General features: G+C 55.3%; 1 protein-coding gene across 3 annotated transcripts; it reads right to left on the minus strand.

The window, feature by feature from the left end:
• Window positions 1-228: 228 nt before the first annotated feature.
• On the minus strand, window positions 229-19,307 carry OTUD7B (OTU deubiquitinase 7B). Of its 3 annotated transcripts, none has more exons than XM_014891322.2 (12): window positions 19,197-19,307; window positions 13,269-13,392; window positions 12,928-13,098; window positions 12,573-12,791; window positions 9,400-9,501; window positions 8,523-8,650; window positions 8,008-8,120; window positions 6,821-6,948; window positions 6,070-6,219; window positions 5,521-5,635; window positions 4,797-4,881; window positions 229-4,206 (listed from the first exon to the last, which is right to left on the minus strand). In XM_014891322.2, exons 2-12 carry the CDS (start codon window positions 13,339-13,341, stop codon window positions 2,920-2,922), a joined length of 2,571 nt encoding a protein of 856 aa, XP_014746808.2. In that variant the 5' UTR covers window positions 13,342-13,392; window positions 19,197-19,307; the 3' UTR covers window positions 229-2,919. The 3 variants fall into 3 exon arrangements, with proteins under 3 accessions (XP_014746808.2, XP_014746809.2, XP_088010805.1); XM_014891323.2 differs by having other exon boundaries at window positions 19,201-19,230; XM_088154679.1 differs by lacking the exon at window positions 19,197-19,307 and having other exon boundaries at window positions 13,269-16,731.
• Window positions 19,308-20,591: the final 1,284 nt, after the last annotated feature.

Here is a 20,591-nt window from a genome sequence, read left to right on the forward strand (position 1 = left end):
AGGTGCTTAAGGGTGTTCTTTCTTTAAATGAAAGCCATGAATTAGTATCAAAATGGAATCACACAATAAATAACATAAATAATAACCCCAAAAATAAATAATAAATGATAAACAGTAACTCCAAGAACCCAATAAATGGATGGAGAAGGGGATGAGGAGCAGCAATTCCCCAGGAGGGAATTGGGGATGCCCAGAGCCCTCGGGGTGAGGGGATGAAGGAGCCTCAGGTGAATCAGCTGAAGTTTTTTATTGTCAATGAGTCTGTGGTGCCACAACGAGGCCACAGGTATAGCCCAAGTGCAACTCTCCAGCCCTGTTCACTGGGATTCCAAATATCACCAATTAAGCTAGAATTAATTAAGGAAAAAAAAAAAAAGAAGTTTTTTTTTGGTGAATAAAGCACTGAAGAATTAATTCAGGTCACTCGGTGTCGCGTTAGTGAGACCCAAAGCTGCCCCGGCTCCCCCCACCAAGGGGCTGGGGAATGGCAAAAGTGAATCTCATTTAATCAAATCAAATCTCATTAATGGGTTTTACACAGGCTGAAAAGACAAAGTTTTCCTCCACCAGGATCTGATGGCAGCGATTTGAATTCCAACCACACCAGTTAAGTGCACTTAGTTTGACCTTGGGGTCACACCACAGCCTCCCTGTCCCCATCCCCATCCTCCCTCCCCTTGAAAAATCCCTCCTGGGGGCAGGTTTGGTGCATCTCCTCCAGTTCTGGAGTTTTCCCTCCAGGACTGGTGCTTTTCCTACTTTTCCTACGGGTTTTCTGCCTTCTCTGTCTCCTCCCAACTCACCAAACCAGCGAGCAGGTCTGGGAGCTTCCCATCCCCACCCAAGTCCAGCATCCACTGGGATGGAGCTAAAAGGAGAGAAAATTCCCCCAAAACCCGAGGAATGAGTGACGAAGCATCACCTCCTGCCTTCCCTCCCGTGCCCTGGGGCATTCCTGCTCTCGATGGTGCACATTTCCAGCACAGCCAGAGGATATTCCCAATGCCAGAATAAAGCTGCTGCTCTGATTTGGGGAAAAATAAACATCAGAAACTGGAATTTAAACCAGTGAAGCGTTTGGGTTAGGTTTTAACCGTTTCAGCTTAAAATTTGGGGTGAACCAAATGGGGGCAGAGGCTGTGCCACTTAAGCAGCACTGCATGTCCCTGCCTCGGGGTTAAAGTCCATTGGAATTCCTGCAGTTTGAGGAAGAAGTGTGGAATTTGTTCTGAGGTAAGAGGAGCCAGTTGGAGCAGGTTTCACACCCTCCCCTTCCCACAGCTTCAGCCACGCTCAGGGATTTTATAAAAAACAGGGAAAGCAACTTACACTGGAGTCAAATCATCCCTGGGTGGGGTGTCCGAAATTTGGATTTGAAAACCTGCGGGCAAGAGGCATTGCTAGCTGAACTCCAAGTGCTGGGATCCCACTAGGAAAGGCCTTATTTGGGGGCATTTAGGTGTAGGAAAGGCCTTAATTCAGGGGGTTTTAGGTCGAAGTTAACATTTTTAGGGCCAAGTGTAAGGCCCCGAGCTCAGTACAGTTCCAGCTCCTCTGCCCAGGTCCTCATCCTTTCCCCTGAAAACGGCCGTGGGCAGGAAGGGGTTGCATAGTTTCATGCCTTCTGGAAAAATCAACCCAAAAATAAAAACAAGGGAATGTTTGAAAGCTCTGGCTGAAGCATATAACTCCTGTTTTATTTCCGTGTGATAGGAAATGCTGCACCTCACTCCGTGCAGGATCAGGCCCGGTTTGGGAGCTGCAGTTACCAAGAACCCCAAGGAATTCTGTGCAAACATCGCAGTGCTAAAGTGAATCCCACTCTGGGAGCCAGGGGGCCGGGATGGGGTCAGAAAACAGCGTGGGACATTAGTCACAGGAGGATTTTTTTTTTACCTTATTGTTCTGCTTTTTAGCCCTGTTATCAAAAATATGGATTAATTCCGCAGCCTAAAGGTCAGTTGGTGGCTCAGCACAATGGAGCCGAGTTAATCAGGATCAGAGGTAGTACAGAGTAGCTGTGCTCAAGTAGGAGTTACATGGGGCTGTGACCCCCCTGGCTCCACCCCGGGACTGGGGGTGCTCTGGGACCCCTTTCCAGTGGGTATTCCTGGGGGATTTGCCCCACGCCACTGGGAATTCCTGGCAGGAAACGCTGAGCCAGGATCTCGCCTTGGCTCTCCTGTGGCCTGGGGGTTCTGCACCAGGAAGAGAAACCTCCAAACCCTTGAGCCTGGGAGTCCCCCTGGCTCCCCCCACCTCAGAAAGAGTTTAAAAACAACATTTTAAAACCAGAGTTGAGCTCGCCGGTAGGAGAGGGGGCGACAGAGGCCTGAGCCTGTCCTGGTGCTTGGAGTCATCCAGGACTGGGTGGGGGGCACCCAACCCACCTCACCAATGTCCAACTCCAACACGGTGTCGCTCAGTACTAGCAAGAAGAACTACAGAATAAAACCAGTGTTAAAAAACTCCATTAAAAGGTTTTGTGACGCTCAAAATGGGGCATTTCTGCTCCGTCCCAGGTGGTCAGGAAGCGGGAAGGACCTGGTGGGAGCTGCTCCCCCTGCCCGCTCCCAAAGCTTTGGTCTGGTTTATTGAGTTTTTGAGGAATTCTCCCCCCTCACCCTGTGCTCCGACCCAAGCAGCCCCCATTGTTCCCAGGCAGTCCTGGGAATCCTCCTCCTCCTCCTCCTCCTCCCTCACAGGGGCTCTGGGAAAGCAGGGGCTGGTTTCCCCATCTCCCTCCTTGCACCCTGCCAATCCCACCAGCCCCACGTCACTCCCAGTCCGTCCAGCCAAAACGCCTGCTCCCACACCCTGCAGAGTGGGAGAGGAGCGTGGGTGGGTGCAAAAGCAAAGTGGATCTCTGTTATTGCGTTCCCCACGTTCCAAGGGTCCGGATCCTCACAGGGGGAAGCATCAGAACCTGTGCACCAGTGCCTCCCGCTCCCTGCGCTGCATCTCATCCCTGTAACAGCAGGAACAGAAATTCCCAGTCTCTGGGTGTCCATAATAGGTGCAGTTGGGCTGTTTGCACTTGGTCTGCTGGATATTGTAGAGGGCTTGGCTTCTCATTTTATCCACTGTTCCCGCCTTGTCCTGCTCGAGGAATTCCCGGCAGCTGTTGCTGTGCAGGGGGAGGCAGCCGGAGCCCTTGCACTCCGAAGGGAAGGGAGGCTGGATGTCCATGTCTGTGGGGGAGAAGCAGCCCAGCTGGGCAGGGCCGGGGCCGAGCCGGCCCTGGTGGTGCCGGGGCAGGGTGGCGTAGGAGGGGAGGCTCCCACAGGGTCCCCCCGCCAGCTGCCGCCGGCCCTCGGCGCACCCGGGTGGGTGCAGCCCCTCAGCACTGCCCATGGAGGGCCTGGGGAAGGTGAAAACGCCCGAATAGCCGGCAGGAAAAGCGGCTATTTTAGCACCCACGGCTGGCTCCAGGGGCTGGGGGGGGTAGGCGGGAGGTGGCTGGGAGAACACGGGGCTTGGCGTTGCCTCCTCGCTCCGCTGGGCACCCACCTCCCCTTCCGGCCTCTTGGCCAGGGCAGCGCTGCCCAGCGCCTTCTTCTCCGCCTCCTTCTGCCTCTGCTCTGCATGGAAACGCTCCTCGGCATCCAGGAGGTACCTCTGGATCATCTCCTCCTGGAACTGGTGCCGGGTGCTGGTCTTGAGGTGGCTGGCGAAGATGAACTTGCGCTCGCCCTGCATGGCGGCGCGCAGGATGCTCAGGCTCAGCCGCACGTCGCTGCTGTACTTGTAGGGATCCGACGGCTTCTCCAGGGCTGCTTTGCCTGGGCACGTTCTCTCCGCAGGAGCTAAGTCTCCTCCCGGGGAACATTCCTCTTTGCTGTCTTTCCGTGTTGCTTTCAGGGATCCTTTCTTCTTCTTCTCCAGGGTGTCTCCCTGCCCGTTGCTCATGCCGCCCTTCACGGCTTTGCTGTGCATCAGGCCCCCCATGTTCTTTTTTAGTTTGCTGCCCAGAGTCTTCCCAAAGCTTCCCAGCTTGTTGGCTACCGAGTCTGCCCGTTTTTTATCCTTTTCCTTCTCCTTTTCCCGCTCTTTCTTTGGTTTCTCCCTGTCCTTGCCGGCCCTGGTGCCCCCGTTGCTGGCAGAGCTGCTGCACACCGACTCCTTGTCCGACTCGCCCGACTCGGCTGCCGAGCGAGCATCATCACCTGCGGAGGCCGTGGGGGATTCTGGCTGAGCCAGAGGCGCCTGAGGAGGAAGGAAAAGACAAATATCGAAGTCTAGAAGCTCCTCAGGTAAAGATTTTCAGGTGGAAGGTGAAGCAAAGGAGGCGGTGTTGTTTGGAACAGGGAAAGGATGGCATCTGGACACACTCAGGAAGGCGTGTCCCCAGTGCATCCTGCACATCCCTAAATATCTCCTAAATAACCCGAGATACTCCAGGATCCTATGATTCCATTCTGTGAGTCTATCATACCTCCACCTGCTCGAGGTTTCAGGTGCAAAGCCAGGGAAGAGGGGGTGAGACTTGTCCTAGCCTTGAGGTGGCCATAAACCAACAGCTCCAATTTGTTTGGAGCATGGGGCATCCCTGAGGGGCAGGGGGCTTCTGGGTCGAGTGAAGACTGAAACAGGCATGGAAAGCTCTAGGGAAAAGGTGCCCACAAGCAAAACTGAGTCACTTCCCTGCTCTCAGAGCAGGTCAGCCACAATTCCTGCGGGCACAGAGCCCCACATGAGACAAAGCCCCCAGGTAAGGCAAGGCCTTACACCACCTTCCCTGTAGAGAGGAGGGCTGAATAATTCATAGGTAAAGAAGATCCCCCTGGTCCCTTTACCTGCATGTCACAAGGCAATGTGATCCAGCGGACATTCATGTAGCTGTGCAGCAGGTGCAGTTTGGCTTCCAGCGACAGCGTCACGCTGCCATTGCAGGGGGGTAAAACCACAAGTTAGAGCCATTTTCCACCTGGAAATATCTCCCCCCGTATTTACATTATTCCCTGTGTTATGTATTTAAATGGCTGCTTTCCTACCGGGGGAACAAAAGGGATAATTATGCAGCTTTCCTTTCCATGAAAACCCAAAGGGAGAAATCAGATTCCTCAGTGTCAGAACCAAAATGCTTCTGCCTCAGCCACAGGAACTGCTGGGACCAAACCAGGGTGAGACCTGCCCCAAGTCTCACCCAAACCAGGCATGATCTGGTGGCCACCACCCCTCCCTGCTCCAGGGACCCGTGATGCAGGGATTTGGTGGCCAATGGAAAAAGGCACCTTTTTTGTGCTACTCCTCCTCCTGCTGCTGGTGCCTTGAGCTATGCCCAGCCCAGAGCTCCAGGATCTGGAGCATCATCTACCTACTGTGTGTGAATGATGTCACAGCCCCACCCAAATTGTATCAAAAATGAAGGAAAATGAAGGAAAAGCTGCTCCATCCCTATGAACAGCATCATTCCCTGGGCACAACTTTCATCCAGCACAAGAAATCCCAGGTGGGGTCTCTGCAGATCACCCAGACCCTTTGTGGAGCCAAACCCTGGATCACCTGCAGATCACCAACCTGGCCAGCTTGACATTGTCATTGTCGTCCTTCCCCCACTGCCACTCCTTCCCAGGATCCACGGCGAAGTGCACGGGGAGCAGCTTGTGCTCAGAGTCTGTCAGGGGGATCACAGCTGCCCCGGGACAGAAATGTCACATTTACAGCCCAAAAGGACAAATACTCCACACCTGGAGCCAACTCTGAGCACCCACCAGCAGCATCGTCCCCTCTGATGGGAATGGCCTGACAGCAAAATCCCAGTGAGTGCCAGTACTCGGGATGATGGAATTGTCACAGAATGCCTCATGGCCCTCACAGGAAAGGGTTTCTTCACAATATCCCACCTAACTCTACCCTGTGTCAGTGTCTTGCCACGCCAGGCCCTCGTCCCAAGTCGCTCTCCAGCTCTTGGAGCCCCTTTAGGCACTGGAAGGGCTCCAAGGTCAGGACAATGTTGGTTTTTTGGGCTGACAGTACATGTTGATGGGTCCTGGCCAGCTTTTCCCCCACCCAGCACTCCCAAGTCCTCCTCCTCAGTGCTTTCTTCACTGGAATCTCATCACCCACCTTGATCCTTTGTGTTTTCTTTCTGCTCCATGGAGACCAGGGCAGAAAAATGGGCTTGGTCATAAGCCAGAACCAATGGAGACCGGTGGCATTTGTTGGCTGGGACTTCCAGGGGCAGATAGATCCCTCCAAAGGGAATTGGGGCAAATGCTGGGATGAAACAAGAGTGGTTAGTTCTGATCACAGGTTCAAGAGTTCAGAGTTGTTTGTGCTGTAACTGCTCCAGAATGAGATCTTTGCCTCAGTCGAGGGCTTACCTGCAATTATCTGTCTTTTCAGGGGACATTAAACAAAACCACAACCCAAAATAGATGTTTATTTTACATCAGGAGGATTTAAAATGTAGAATGAACTGATATTTTCTATAAAAAACCCTCCACTCCCCCGCAAGACAAACTTTGCCCACAGAACGATGGAAACTGATTAACCTTCTCAAACAGGAAACTGAAGCTGATGGTGGAAAATCCACCACCCAGGGAACAGATTTTCCCATCTCTAGATGTGTGTATAGGGGCAAAAGAGGCAGAAAAAAAAATAAAACCTCGTGTGGATGCCCTTAAAGCAGCAGAAACTGGGTTGGGAGCCAAACCTGGCCCTGGGCTCCCTGTGGGTTTTACTTGTAGCAGATCGATTTTCCCCCCACTGCACCATTCCCAATTCCAGGTCCAGCCTCGAAGGCAAAGGAAAAGACGTGGCAGAAAGGAAAGGTGAACAGATCAGAGAGGTTTTGGGGAAGAGAGGCAGGTCTCACCTTCGCCTCCCGAGTCCCGCAGCATCGTGTCTGCCACCACCACGATGGGTCTCTTCAGCACATGGGCCAGGACAAAGACGTGGAACTCCTCCAGGCTCTCGTACACCGGCTCCTCTGAGCTCTCCACCCTTGGGGAAAAGGAGAAGTTGAGTGTCACGCCCTGGAGGGTCAAGCATTTGCTTGGTAACATCGGGAGGAGGTTTCACAGTCAGCCATGTGGAGGTGGATGGACGGGGATAAGGGTGATCTCAGCACTGATCTGAGGCTTTAGGGGTGGATCCCCAAAATGTCCTGCTCCAAGACAAGGGTTTGTGCCCAAGGAACACCCAAGCTGCTGCCTGGCATTGCAGGGAGTCCCTTATCTAAGGAGCTGGACATCTGTGGAAGGGAAGTGTCCTTGAAACAGAAGTGAGATGGCAAAAACTCCCAGCTCTGTGTTACTCTCTCCTTTCAGATCAAGCAACACAAGGAAACACAAGGAAAAGATTCATTCCCTGCTCAACCCACGTGCTACCCCACAGAACAACCTGTGCAGCACCAAAATCCTTTCCCAGGATGCTCCACGTGCCTTGTGGATCCTTCATCCTTCCCCTGAAACCCCAAGGAGACAGCCAGACAGGCCAAGACAGAGCCACTGCCCTGTCCTGGAGCACCGTGAGAGCTGTGCCCCGAGGGAAGGCACTCCCTGCTGTGCCTGGGGGTGTTCCCTGCTGTACCCTGGGCTGTTCCCTGGGCTGTTCCCTGCTGTTCCCTGCTGTACCCTGGGCTGTTCCCTGCTGTTCCCTGCTGTGTCCCCTGCTGTGCCCTGGGGTGTTCCCTGCTGTACCCTGGGGTGTTCCCTGCTGTGTTCCCTGCTGTACCCTGGGGTGTTCCCTGCTGTACCCTGGGGTGTTCCCTGCTGTGTCCCCTGCTGTGCCCTGGGGTGTTCCCTGCTGTTCCCTGGGCTGTTCCCTGCTGTGTTCCCTGCTGTACCCTGGGGTGTTCCCTGCTGTACCCTGGGGTGTTCCCTGCTGTGTTCCCTGCTGTGCCCTGGGCTGTTCCCTGCTGTTCCCTGGGGTGTTCCCTGCTGTACCCTGGGCTGTTCCCTGCTGTGTTCCCTGCTGTACCCTGGGCTGTTCCCTGCTGTACCCTGCTGTACCCTGGGACTGTTCCCTGCTGTACCCTGGGACTGTTCCCTGCTCCCGTACCCGCCGCAGCCGCCGCCGTTGGTGCCGTAGTGCACGCGGGGCTCGCTGGACGCCAACTTGATCAGCTCGTTCCACTCCTTCTGCCACTCCTCCTCCGTGTAAACCAGGCCGGACTGAAAAAAACAGCAAAGGGAACCCAAAATCCTCCAGGTAAAGCTCTTTGTTGCTCCAGCACGGGTTTATACCCACAGCAGAATTTTTCTCTACGGGTTTATGCAAGAACGATCAACACGCTCTGCACCATGTCCTCAAAAGTGCTTCCCAATATTCATCCAAACTTCCCCTCTCGATTTAAACCCATTCTCCTTGTCCTGTCACTTGTCCCAGCACCCTTTCATTTTGCTGCAGCTCTAACTGCAGGACACCCCTCACCACAGCCCAGTCCAATTGGCACGGCAGTGAGCTGCCCAAAACTCCAAACCCGACAGGAAGCACCTCCCAAACCCACAGGATGTTTTCCCAGGACTCTCCCCTTGGCAAAGAGGGCCCAAACCAAGATTCAGTGTGGCTCCCACCTCCTTGTTCTGCTGCGTCTGCTGCCAGCGCCATCTCCTCCTCAGCGCTTCCCGCTCCACTCCCTTGTCCATCAGGGTGTAGAGGGATTTTCGGAGCATGAGATCCCGGTCATGGAAGCCCCACATACCTGCAGGGAAAAGGAACAGCCTGGAGGGTCAGGAGAGGCTAGTGTCACTCCCTGACTCACTCAAGTCCCTGCACAGATGCACCAGAAAAGGGAAGGGGCTGCTCCATCATCCCACGTTTCTTTCAGGAATCCAGGGGAATTTGCCAGACAGAGGGGGAGAAGGATTTGAGAAGCACAGAAGCTGCTGGCAGCCCCTTCCCTGTGGACACACACATTTAGAGAGCTTGGAAATTGCAGCTTGGCAATTCCTTTCAGGCCTGGATTTCTCCTGTCTCTCAGCTCCATTCCCAGGCTGACAAGCTGACTGCAGCTTCAGTGGAGGGAGGCAGTCTCCCAGAGTGATAACTTGGTGAAAAACAGAAGGAAATTCATAATAAAGATTAACACCTGGTGTCTTTCCCATGGGACATCCAGACATGCTGTCCCAAGGATGTTTTTCCCAATTGTCCAATGAGCTCCTGTCCTGTCCTAGCTGCACTAACACACTTTAAATCCGGGCTGTCTGTACAATAAATTGGCTTTTTTTTCCCCAAAAGATCTCGGTGTGTGTTGCTGTCCTTTCTCTCTCTTTGCAGCACGGTGACCACACTTCCCTTCGAGCCATCCCACTCCCACAGAGCCCGAGCACTGCACACCAATGAGGAGCAGCAGCACCCTGGTTTCCCACCACACTGGGTGGGTCCTGCTCCCAAAGAGGGGACCCCTGAGCTCTTGCTCTTGTTTCCCCTAGGGGTTAAGCCAAGCCTTACCCAGGGAGGCAGCGTGGAGCAAACAATTCCCATCGCCAGTGGTGGCCAGGGGCAGCAGACGCTGGCAGCTCGGATCCACTGTCACCCACCAGTTGAGACGCCCTGGGGAGATTTGGGAGACTGTGAAGAGCTTGGGGGGCACTGCAGGGCTCAGCCCTTCTGAAACCACGGCCAAAAATGAGCTGGACGAGTGAGGGAGTGCCTGGAGAGCTGGGAAGGTACAGACCCGTTCCAGGACTAGGGACGGGAAAGAGTCAGGACAGTGACAAAGCAACAAAAAGAGGAGACTGGAGCTGCAGAACTCCCCGGGGATGCCACAAAAAGACCAGGCTAGATTTGGGGTGCACACAAATAGGAGCCAGGACTTCCACCTAGACCAGTTCTCCTCTATGTTTTCCCCCCACATCCCTTATTTCCCTCCCCACAGCTCATCGGGCTGAAAATGCTCCCAGGAACACCCAGCACAAACAATTTCTCCAGGGAAAAGGAGCCTTTTGCTTCTTGGAACCAAATCCCTCTGGTTTCAACCCTCTCATGGCTGGGTTTTTCCCTGCTCACTGTTTTTTAAGCAGAATACTCCAGGATTTCTGCTGATCCCAGCAGCTTTCCTGCTGCAAATGCAAACCAACAGCACTTTAGACCAGGAGTTTTGGGTCATTGTGATGATTCAAGTCAAGAGCAGCTAAAAATAAAAAGGTAGGAAAAAATGCCCAGTGACCCCAGTGTGGCTGGAGAGACAGCCCTTCCCAAGGGAGTGAAGCTGGGCTGGATCAGGACTCTGAACCCCCCATCCATGTCTCACCCTGCCCTCAACATCCCTCCTGAGCTGCCACATTTTCCAGGAGTTTTTGGATCCAGTGCAACAGGCAGGTTTTTGGCTGGATGAGGCTGTTTAGGCTTCCAAGTTGTATTTAAATTGCTCCTGCAGGAAACCAGCCCTTTCCCATCGTTTCCAAAGAGCCACTCCTTCCTCTGGAGCATGATCCCTGCCAGGGATCCCAGTACACAGACATGGGATTGCTGGAAATGCTTTGTACACCCTCAGGGAGAGCAGCTGGAGAGGAACTAAACGCAGAAATCAGGGCTTAAAACATCCCAAAACACCAGAAAACAAAAAAGCACGGAGTTCAGTGTGACACAGGCAGGTCGTTCCTGTCCCCAGCGGCAGGAAAGGGACCTGCCAGAGCTGGAAAAATTCTGCCCTGAGCCTGGGGACAATGGCTCTGCCCGGAGAGGCCGGCTGTTCCCTCAATATAGCTCCTGGCACGGCAGAGTTGGGAGCCTGGCCAAGTGGCCCAGGGCCAGGGGAGCAAACACGGAGCTGTCCCACACGTAATTCTGTTGGGGGCAGCACCGACAGCTCCTTCTTGTCCATTTTCCCTCATTCCTGCAGGATCTTTTCCATGGAGTTTGCGTGTCCGGTTGGTGCTTCGGAGGTTGTGCAACCTCTGCCCGAGTCAGATGTGAGGGGACACACCTTGGAGAGGTATTTCTGTGCCCAAGTGTTTGCACTGACTCTGGTTATGCAAGAAAAGTCGTCTCCAAAGGAACCACACGCCCAACCCTCCTGCCAGTGTTTTGCTCCCGTCGAGGTGGCAGAAAGGCCAAGAGGCTGCCCAGAAGTACTGAAAACAACACATTGCTCTGTGTGTGGCTGTTAAAAGCCAGTCCTAAGAGCTCTGCAGGGAAATCAACCGGATTTAGGAGCCTGAGGGATCTTCCCAGGACGGCCGTGGTGGCAAGAGATTTTCTGCACACAGGAAAAGTCCAGAGGTTCACTGTGCATCCAGCACCGTGACCCTACAGACACCTGTCTGTCCCCACAGCGTGTTTGGGGAAATCCTATTGTACCTCCCAGCAGGAGCCACCTGAACAGGTCATGGCAATGGCTCCGCCCAGCCTGAAGGGAGGATTGCCTCATCCAAACCACAAATGGCTTCCCTAAGGCTACTGGGAATGGGAATCTGCTCCTGCTGCGTGACACAGGGAGTGTCCCAATGACTGCTCCTGAGGCCAACACAAGGGATCCAACAGGGACACACACACAGCGTTGGCCACCCTGTGTGACAGCCAGACCTCTGAAAACATGGGGAAGAGGATCTGAACATTTATTGGGCTATAAAATATTTCCTTAATCCCCTAAGGCTGGTGCGTGCTAAATTAATAACGGGAGTCTCTGTAGATCCCAGTACCACGCTCAAAACCCTACTTGGAATCCAGCTTGGAATATTTCATAGCTGCACTACAGCCCTTTGTTACAGACAAAACACTCATTTATAACAACCCACAGACACTCGAGTCTCTGAAAGGCATTTTTCTAAAACTCGGAATTTCTAAATTCCTTCCTGTTAACGGCATCTCAGCACACCTGGAAGTGCCCCCCAGCCTCGCACCCCATTTGTGCTGGGACACAGGAACCCAACACCTGGCTCCACCGGGATGAGATCTGGGGTTTATCTGCACCAGAGCCAGCAGCTCTGCTGTCACCACACGGCATGGTCGTGTAATGGGATCACTGGGATCAAGTGCTCATTCCCAAAACATGAGAATATTTCTTACAGCAACTCCTGAGCAGGAGAGGCAGGAGTTGGGCCCTCAGAGTGTCTGTTATAACGTGTTTCCTGGTATGTGCAGCACCACAGAAACAGCGGGGAGTGTAAACCCTCCTGAGATCCACCACGTGTCCTGTCCTTGCCCACAGGAACCTTCCTGTTGCCAGGGATGAGGTTTTTCCCTGCCACCATGGATGTCCCCCTCATTTACAGATGCCCTAGCAGCTCTTCAGGAGCCTGATGGAAAGCAAAGCACGGGGTTCCTCCCCAGCAGGCACTGGAGCAGCAGCATCGACCTCCAGAGTCTGTAATCAATGCAGAATTTGCCAGCAGGACGTGTTACACAGGAATTCCCTCTTCCCTGTGTCTCCACCGGGGCAGGATGGAGCACTGGGATGCTCCAGAGGTGACACAATGCCAGTTTTGGGGTGTTTTCCCTCTCAGCTGTGCACAGTGATAACAGCCCTGAGTTATTTACACTCAGTTTCCACGGCTGAAGGGAAGCAGCTCCCACTCAGCCCTTGCACCAGGTCCTAAAAACGATGGAAATGATTCCCTGTTGGATATGATCTAGCATCCATGGATATCCCAGGGTGTTAGCAGCACTGATGCAGCACTCACCAGCCTGCTCCAGTGCTACCAGCATGGACTGCTCGATGAGATCCCTCTCGATGAAGCTGCGGAAATCCTCGGGGTACACGGTGAGGTCGGGCAGCTGGAAGGTGCAGATGGGCATCTCCAGCAGGTGCTCGCTGCTGCTGCCATTGCTGGAGACATGAGAACGGGCCAGGGACACGATGGTGGAGCTGGCATGGGAGATACCTCGGGACAGGCGCTTCTCTGGGGTGGGGCGGGGGGGGGAAAAGAAAGAAGAACAAACAACAAAATGGGACGGGAGCAGCAAATCCCAGAGCAGCCAGCACCGAACTGCTGTGACACCGGCACGGGACGATGTCCCTGGCTCGGGGACACCGACCTTGCACGACGTCGTCCTGGCGCTGCAGCGGGGGCCGCCCCGGCCGTGCCACCTCCCGTTCCGGGGGCCGGGCCCCGCGGCCCTCGTTGAAGGAGGGCGGGAGGTTCCCTGCGTGCACCTGCCGGAGCTGCTCGAAGTCGCTCAGAGCCGCGCTCAGGTCCCAGTTCTTACCTGGATGGGAAGGGAGCAGCGCTGTCACCCTCAGCACGGAAAACCGAGGCATTTCCCCCCCCCCCCCAAAAAAAAATCTGCGTGGGAAACTATTCCAGCTCCCTCGCCCTTTTTTTTTTCCACCCAGCTCCCCAAAGGGCACCTCCCTGATTATTCCCAGTTTTCCATACCTTCAAGGAGGTCTCTGGCCAGCCCCGGCTCGGCTCCCGTTGAGCGAACAAAATCGGACAGGACGATGTCCATAGCCAAGGCCAGGCGGGGTCAGCGGCGCCGCATCGGCTCCTGGGCATCAATCTGGGAACGAGAGCGAGGGCTTGGATTGCACATCCCCATCGGGAAGGAGCTCAGGGGGACGGGAACCTCCCCCTGAAACGAACCGGGCTCCGGGATCGCCGCTTCATTCCCCGGGAAATGGGAGAACAACACCCACTTTGCTGTAACGGGCAACGGGCATTTCCTCGGAAAATTAGCGAGCTGAACCCAATTCTCATCTCCGAGGTGGTGGAGCTTTTCTTTCCAAATTAGGAATAAATTACATAATAAAGGAATATTTGGGAGCAATGAGAAAGCAGAAAGTTTCTCCTGTACATTTACAGGGAGCAAATTCCTTCCCCCATCCCTCTCCAAGCACCCCAGCTGTGAGGCAGGGAAAAGGAAGTAAGGACAAAATGCTAGAATTAGGAGATGTGTCCTAAGGAAAATACATTTTTAAAAGCCCCTTTCAGACAAAAAAACCCAAAACCAAACAATTCCAACTGCTCTGGAAAACAAAATCAATGTCCAGACAGAGCTCCTTTCTACTCCTGAGTCCCTTGCCAGGCTCCTTCAGCTCCAGAGCTCCTTCCCAGAGGGGAACAAAACCACAGATCTATTCCATAAATCTGGATTTTGTCAGGTTCTGAGCCTGCGGAAGGCGTGTGCTCCTGCCATGCCTTCAAATCCTGATTTTCCGCATTCCTCGGGGCAGAGAGGGAAAGGAAGAGCAGCCTCATCCGTGGGAGTCCAGATCGGCAGAGTGCTCCATGGAATGTGGTGCTTTGCAGTTAAAGGCTGGGATTAAAAATTCTGCCATCAAGGAACAGAAAAGAACGGGGGAAAGAATTTATGTCACGCTGAAAATCTTGGAAGTGGAAAATCTGGGAGAGGGAGGTGCTGGTATATCAGGTATAAGAGCAGATTTCAGGACTGGCTGTTTTCCTGGCGCCTGGGAAATAAAGCTTCTTTTTCAGGATTATCCTCAAAGATGGGAAAAATCCCCCCAGCACCTTGAAATGTTTTTTTTTTTCCCAAGATTATCCTTAAAAGGTGGGTGAAATTCCCTAACAGCACAACTCCCCACAAGCAACCGTTACATCCAGACATGGAATTTCTTGGCTTTGCTGGAGAAACACCATTCCCACTGTCACAATTGTGTCGTTATTCAGTTCCTCCTCCCAGAAAAAAAAACAACTCTGGATTCCTTCACTGCCGGAGCAAGCCGGGAGCTGTGTCGGAAGAAGTGATGCCAAAGCCCAGCGAATTCTGGGAGCAGGATTTGGCAGCGATTCCTGCTCTTACTCCACCAATTTAGGGAACATCCCCGATTAGGAGCCGCAAGTTTGGATCCTCTAATCCCCCTGGCAAGAGCTGTAAGAACAAGGAGCAGCCCCAGGATGAAACTGGCTGTGACAATGAGTAAAACTTCCTTCAGGTGGGCGTGGAATTCCAGCAAAAATGAAAACTCAGCACACGCAGCAGCGGAGGTCTGGGGAGGGAACAAGCAGCACATCCCATCCCACCCCCTCGTCCACGGCATTCCAAACTCCCTCGTGCACAAAAATGCCAGGGAAAACACAGATGGAAACTCTGGGTCCAACGAGGCTGTGACGGATTGTTGGAGATTTACTGAGGGATCAGATGGAGAAATGTCCCCACCCCAGAGTTATCGATTGTTTCCTTTCCCCACGGAAGGGAAATGCTCTCTCCTCATCCCTCCTTGCAGAACAGGTCAGAAATATGAGCTCAGGTAGGAAATCCAAGCCTCAGGAGATCCACAACTGCAAATCCATCCCCAGCAACGGAGCAGGTGCTGAGTAACTCCTAAAACCCCCAGGAGAACAAGGGGATGCGGCACGGCTGGATGTGACCCAGAGTGAGTGTTCCTGCCACATTCCAAGCAGAAATATGTGGAAAACACGTCTTTAGGACTAAGCCCAGTTGTTCCTGTGATCCTGGCGATCCCAAGAGCTCTTTGCAGGACATACCAGCAGGTTTTCAGCAAATATTTAACAAATATCCCCCCACGCTTCCACAGGGGCTGAGCACAGCAACGCTCCTGACACAAGTTCAGCTGTGCTGGTCACACCTCGCTCGGAGCAGAATGAGCTGGAGCTTCATGCAAACACCATTCCATGGTCACAAGCCCCTGGGAACAGAGTGAAAGCCCCATCCCAACGTGCCAAAGGATCTGCCCAACACTGACACCAACCTTCAGCCTTCCAGGCAGCAGGGATCTGCCCAGCTGCGCCTTTGGGAATGGGGCAAAGATGGGTTTAGTCAATCCTGGCAGCCTGAAAATCCTTCTTTTAATATCAAATGTCCATCCAAAATAAGGGGAAGGTCATAAAACTCCCCGGAGTCTCCTCTGTCTTGCTGCCTATGGCCTCTCCCTGGGCAACTCCAATGGTCACATGCTGGGTTTAGGAAGGGACTGACCAGGAACAAGTGGAGCATCCTGGCCCTGCCCTGACATCATCACAGAAGTCAGGAAACCGAGGCAAGAATTCAAGAGGACACAAGGTCCAAGAGCTCAGTGTCTCTCAGCTTCACCCTGGGGGAAAATAAACCCTTGGGAACGCTGAACTGAAGCAGTTGACCTGAACCGACTGTAAAGCAGCAAAACTGGATCCATTCAAAGCTCCAGATTAGAATTGATGAGGCTTTAATTCCCGCATTTTCTTAGATTTCAACCATGCTAAACACGCTTCAGAAATAGGAAATAATTCTCTTTTTTAGGGCCAAATCCTGACCCGAGGTCGGCCACGACCGGTGGCTCCCGTGTGTTTATAAAGCTACTTCCAGAAATATTTTAGGAGCAGCAAACTCTGACGTCTTTCCCCTGGATCAGCCACGTGATGTTTTGCTGAGGGCAGGAAGCGAGCTGGGAGCCAGGACACCACTCACAGGGCTCAGCCCTTCTGCCACATCCTATCCCCACAGGGACATGGGGAACCCCAGGCCAGACCCTCAGGGAGCTGCAGGAGGAGGCAGGAGGTGCCCAAACCCATGGGAAATTCAATCCTGCCAGACCCACACGGATGTTTTTGCTCCCACCATTGGGAGCAGAGTGGCAAAGCAGCACATACCAAACTCCCAAACCCCAAATTCTCTAAAACCCTGGAATTTGGCAGCACTCAGGGCTAAGCAGGGGTGTCCCAAGGGAGAAGGCCACGCTGGGATATGGGAGCAGCTCCAACCTGAGCCCTACCAGAGTAACAATGAGAAAAATGAGTTTCTTCATGAGTTTTGAACGAGCACGTCCTGACACTCCCGAAGGAGGTTTCTGGCTCCCTCCTGCTCCCCACAACAGTGGGGGCTGCCTCTGTGCCATCCCACATCCCTGTCGTGGCCCAGCAGGTTACCTAACGCCGGGATTAACGTCCTGACCTGACACCTGACACGTGCTGGGGTCACCGGGCTCCTGGCATGGGACTCGGACCACGCAGCTCCTGCCTCTTCCAGCCCGGCTCATCATCACCATCATCGAAAAAAAAACCAGTTATTCCTGATGAAACTGATGGTGCAGGGCATCCCTGGAGCTCATCAGCCTCTCAGCCCCAAGGAGGGGTGCTGTGAGTGCAGAAGGAAGCCAGTCCGAGAGGGGAGAACAGGGATGTTTGGGGACAGATGGCACAGGCAGCTGTGGCAGTGCTGGATGTGGCTCTGTGGCTGCACCTCGTGCTCGGTAGGAGCAGCTCTGCAAGATTTACCATTGTGGGAACCACAGGCTCTGGAACCTCTGGCAGAGTTTTAGCACAATCCAAAAGGACAGCACATAATCCCTGCAAATGAGCTTTTCCAGCAGGGAAAAGGGGCTCCTAAAACCACGCTGGTGCTCAGGAGCTGGAGTGGGAGTGAAACGACAGTTATAGAAATGATCCCATTTTTATAAAGCTTCAGTGCTTCAATGAACAGCTTTATCCCGTTTTTTTTTTTTTTTTCCAGAGCTCCAGCTGCTTCCCAGTGCTCTAGACACAGCTGGGCTCCTCCCAAAAACAGGTCATCCTGAACCTTGGGCTGAAGAACCCACCAGATTGACACCTCCAAGACAGATAAAAGCCCAACAAGTCTCCAACAGCAGCTCCATCAAATCCAGGCTCTGTCCCACTATCATTATCCCTCTCGGTTATCAATTCCTCTTGCTCCCAAAATTATAGGATTCTCTAATGAAGCATTCACAACAAACTTAGCTCTCTCAGCGTCTGCACCAAAGAAATTCCCTTTGAGCCAAGTTCTCCTTAAACCAGGCCGTGCCTATTTCCAGCCTGACCCTGGTTCTCTGCAAGAGCTGGGCCTGGCACATGCTGTCCTTGCCTGTATCCCAGGGGGATGCTCCAAGTGTCCCCTCTGCAATCGAGGCCACGGCAGCTCCATCACCAATTCCGCACGTTTTCTCCCCAGAATGTTTCAACTCAGTGCTCTGCCCGCAAGGAAAATCCATTTTCAGCCGTTTGCAGGGATGAGTTTAGGGTATAACTCAGGAGTATGAGAGCTGAGGGCCAGAGCATCTCCCAGTGCTCCTCCACAGACAGCAGAGCCACATCCTGGCACTGAGGGGCACAGATTCACCACAAACACCAGCAGAAAATTAAATCAATTCCAACAGAAAACCGAACCAACCAATACTAAGGCACCAGGAAGAGCCTGAATTTTAAAGAGGGGCTGACAAGGGCCTCACACCTGAAGCATGCACAGGGATGCTTGGATCCAGCTGAGTGTCCTGACAGCTGCCCCTTCAGACACATCCAACACTCCATCCACAAGCGGCCACACCATCTCCACTCCAGCAGTTTCTTTAGCACAAAACCATCTTTAAGCATCTTAAACATGCCATTTCCCCAAAAAACGACTCAGCATGGACACGTGCCATGTCAGGGAAAAAAAGCCCAGTGATACAGAGTGAAGAATCCCGGCTGGAAGTTTGGACTTTCCAGCTCCAACGAGGCCTTTAGGAACCGGGAGATCTCTGCTGCCCCGGAGCCCCCACCGTGTACCCATTTCACAGACAGGAAAGCCGAGGGGCCCCGCAGCACTCCCGGTGCGCTGGGATCCAACTCAACTCCCGGGAGGCTCCGTCCCGCTACCGGGAGTGACTGCCAAGGCCTCGGAGCAGAGTTTCCCCCGGAGCTGGGGATCGTCCGGGGCTGGGGCCGGGAGCTGCTCTTCGCCCGCATCGACAACACGGAGAGCGGCGAGGCAGCCGGGAATCAGCCAGATGAGGAATTCCCTTTCCTCATGGATCGGGACTCGCAAACTCCAGGGCTGTTTCTGAGCTCGTGTTTCGCTGCCGACGAACTCGAGCCCGGCCCCCGCGGCTGCTTCACGGCTCTCCCCCGCTCGGGAAGGGACCCCGGGAGCGACCCCAGCCTGGAGCGGGCAGCCGTGCGGATAGCCCGGCGCTCCCAGGGGAAAACAAGCACCAAGAGGACAATTATTCGGTCCCGAGTCGCCGGGAGCAGGAAAATGTCATTCTCCTGCCCCAGGGGCAGCCGGGGTCGCCCCTTCCCCGGGAGCTCCGAACCGTCCGGCGGTGGCTCCGGAGGCCTCAGCCCGGGGGCTCGCACCGGGAACGGGCGGGGGGCGGCTCCAGACCGGCCGAGGCGCGGGGGAGCCCTCCCGGCCCCGGCCCGCAGGCCCCCGGGCTGAGAAGAGACCCGCAGCAGGGACCCGCACCCCGGGACCCACCCTCGTACCCCGGGACGACCTCCGGCACCGACCCCAGGACCCGCACCCCGAGACCGACACCGGGACCCGCCCCCGCCGCCCCTTGAAGCCGCGCCATGACCCAAGGCCCGGCCCCGCCAAAACTTTCCCGAGGCCGAGCAGGGACCCGCCGTTACCTACGAGAGACTCCATGGGCGGCCCGGCGCGGCCCGGCCCGGAGCGGCCCCCGGGCCCTCCTGCCGTCCTCGCCGCCGCTGAGGCCGTTCCCGGGGCGGGCGGGGGGGGGGGGGGGGTGGAACGGAACGCGCCACCCGGAACGCGCCGCCACCCCCGTTCCCGCCCGGAACGCTTTGTCGGGCGCACGCGGCCGTGCCGGGAGGGGCCAATGGCGGCGCAGGGCCAGGCCTGGCCCCGCCCCCTTGGGCGTGGGGAAGCAGAGCGCCCCCTGGCGGCATGACGGGGTGTGCGTGCCCGAGACCGCGCGAGGCTCGGGACCCCCGTGAGGGCCCCGGGACCCCCGTGAGGGACCTGGGACCCCCGTGAGGGCCCCGGGACCCCCGTGAGGGACCTGGGACTCCGGGATGGCTCCTGGGACCCCCGTGAGGGACCTGGGACCCCGGGATGGCTCTTGGGACCCCCGTGAGGGGCCCGGGACCCGCGTGAGGGACCTGGGACTCCGGGATGGCACCCGGGACCCGCGTGAGGGACCTGGGACCCCCGTGAGGGCCCCGGGACCCCCGTGAGGGACCTGGGACTCCGGGATGGCACCCGGGACCCGCGTGAGGGACCTGGGACCCCCGTGAGGGCCCCGGGACCCCCGTGAGGGACCTGGGACTCCGGGATGGCACTCGGGACCCCGGGATGGCTCCTGGGCCCCCCGTGAGGCTGAACCCCAGCACTGGGCTGGCCTGTGTGTGGTCAGTACCCCCTGCGCGGGCCTGAAACGCCGAGCCCCGAAGGTGAGGGGTCAGCACCCACTCCCTGAGCCTGATGCCCGCTGGGAATCGCTTTCCCTACCGTGGAAAGCTTCCTGTTCCTCGCCCATGGCACGGGAGCAATGCTGAGCGGGGCAGCAGCTGCAGGGCTGGGGGGATGGCCGGTGCCTTGGCTGAGTGCCCCACATTCCCCGTGCTGTGGGTGCCCATGGAAGCACACAGCGTGCCCCAGCGCTGTGCCAGAGCCGCGGGGCTGGTGGCCAGAGCAGGGGGCTGGTGGCCAGAGCAGGGGGCTGGTGATGCCACCAGCTGTGTCAGGATGTGTCGAGAAGTGCTGGCACAGCTCCCATGGAGCCATTGCTGGTGTGTTTGCCCCCTGGTCCATCTCCCCCTCAGCCTTCTTCTTCCCTTCCTGGAGAAAACCTCCAGGTTTTCTCTTAGGAAAAACACAGGTGGGCCAGGCCTTGGGCTGGAGCAGTGGCCAGTGGGGGCCGGTGGCAAACAGGCCATGTCATGCGCACAGCTCAGCTGATCCCGACGTTGAATCCATTCTTTGTGTCCTGCCAGGAACCTGCCCTTGTTTGTGTCCTGCACAAAGGGATTGTTTGTGTGTCCGGGCAGGGAAATGTCCAGCAC

The sequence above is a fragment of the Sturnus vulgaris genome, chromosome 31, assembly GCF_052056855.1.
Source record: "Sturnus vulgaris isolate bStuVul1 chromosome 31, bStuVul1.hap1, whole genome shotgun sequence".
Lineage (NCBI taxonomy): Eukaryota > Metazoa > Chordata > Aves > Passeriformes > Sturnidae > Sturnus > Sturnus vulgaris.

Coding starts and splice junctions, on each gene's coding strand:
- OTUD7B (XM_014891322.2), bottom strand. CDS start 13,341: ATGGACATCGTCCTGTCCGATTTTGTTCGCTCAACGGGAGCCGAGCCG. Junction 8,121..8,522: donor AGACGCAGCAGAACAAGGAG/GTGGGAGCCACA, acceptor TGTTTTTTTCAG/TCCGGCCTGGTTTACACGGA. Junction 4,882..5,520: donor GACAATGTCAAGCTGGCCAG/GTTGGTGATCTG, acceptor CTGCAATGGCAG/CGTGACGCTGTCGCTGGAAG.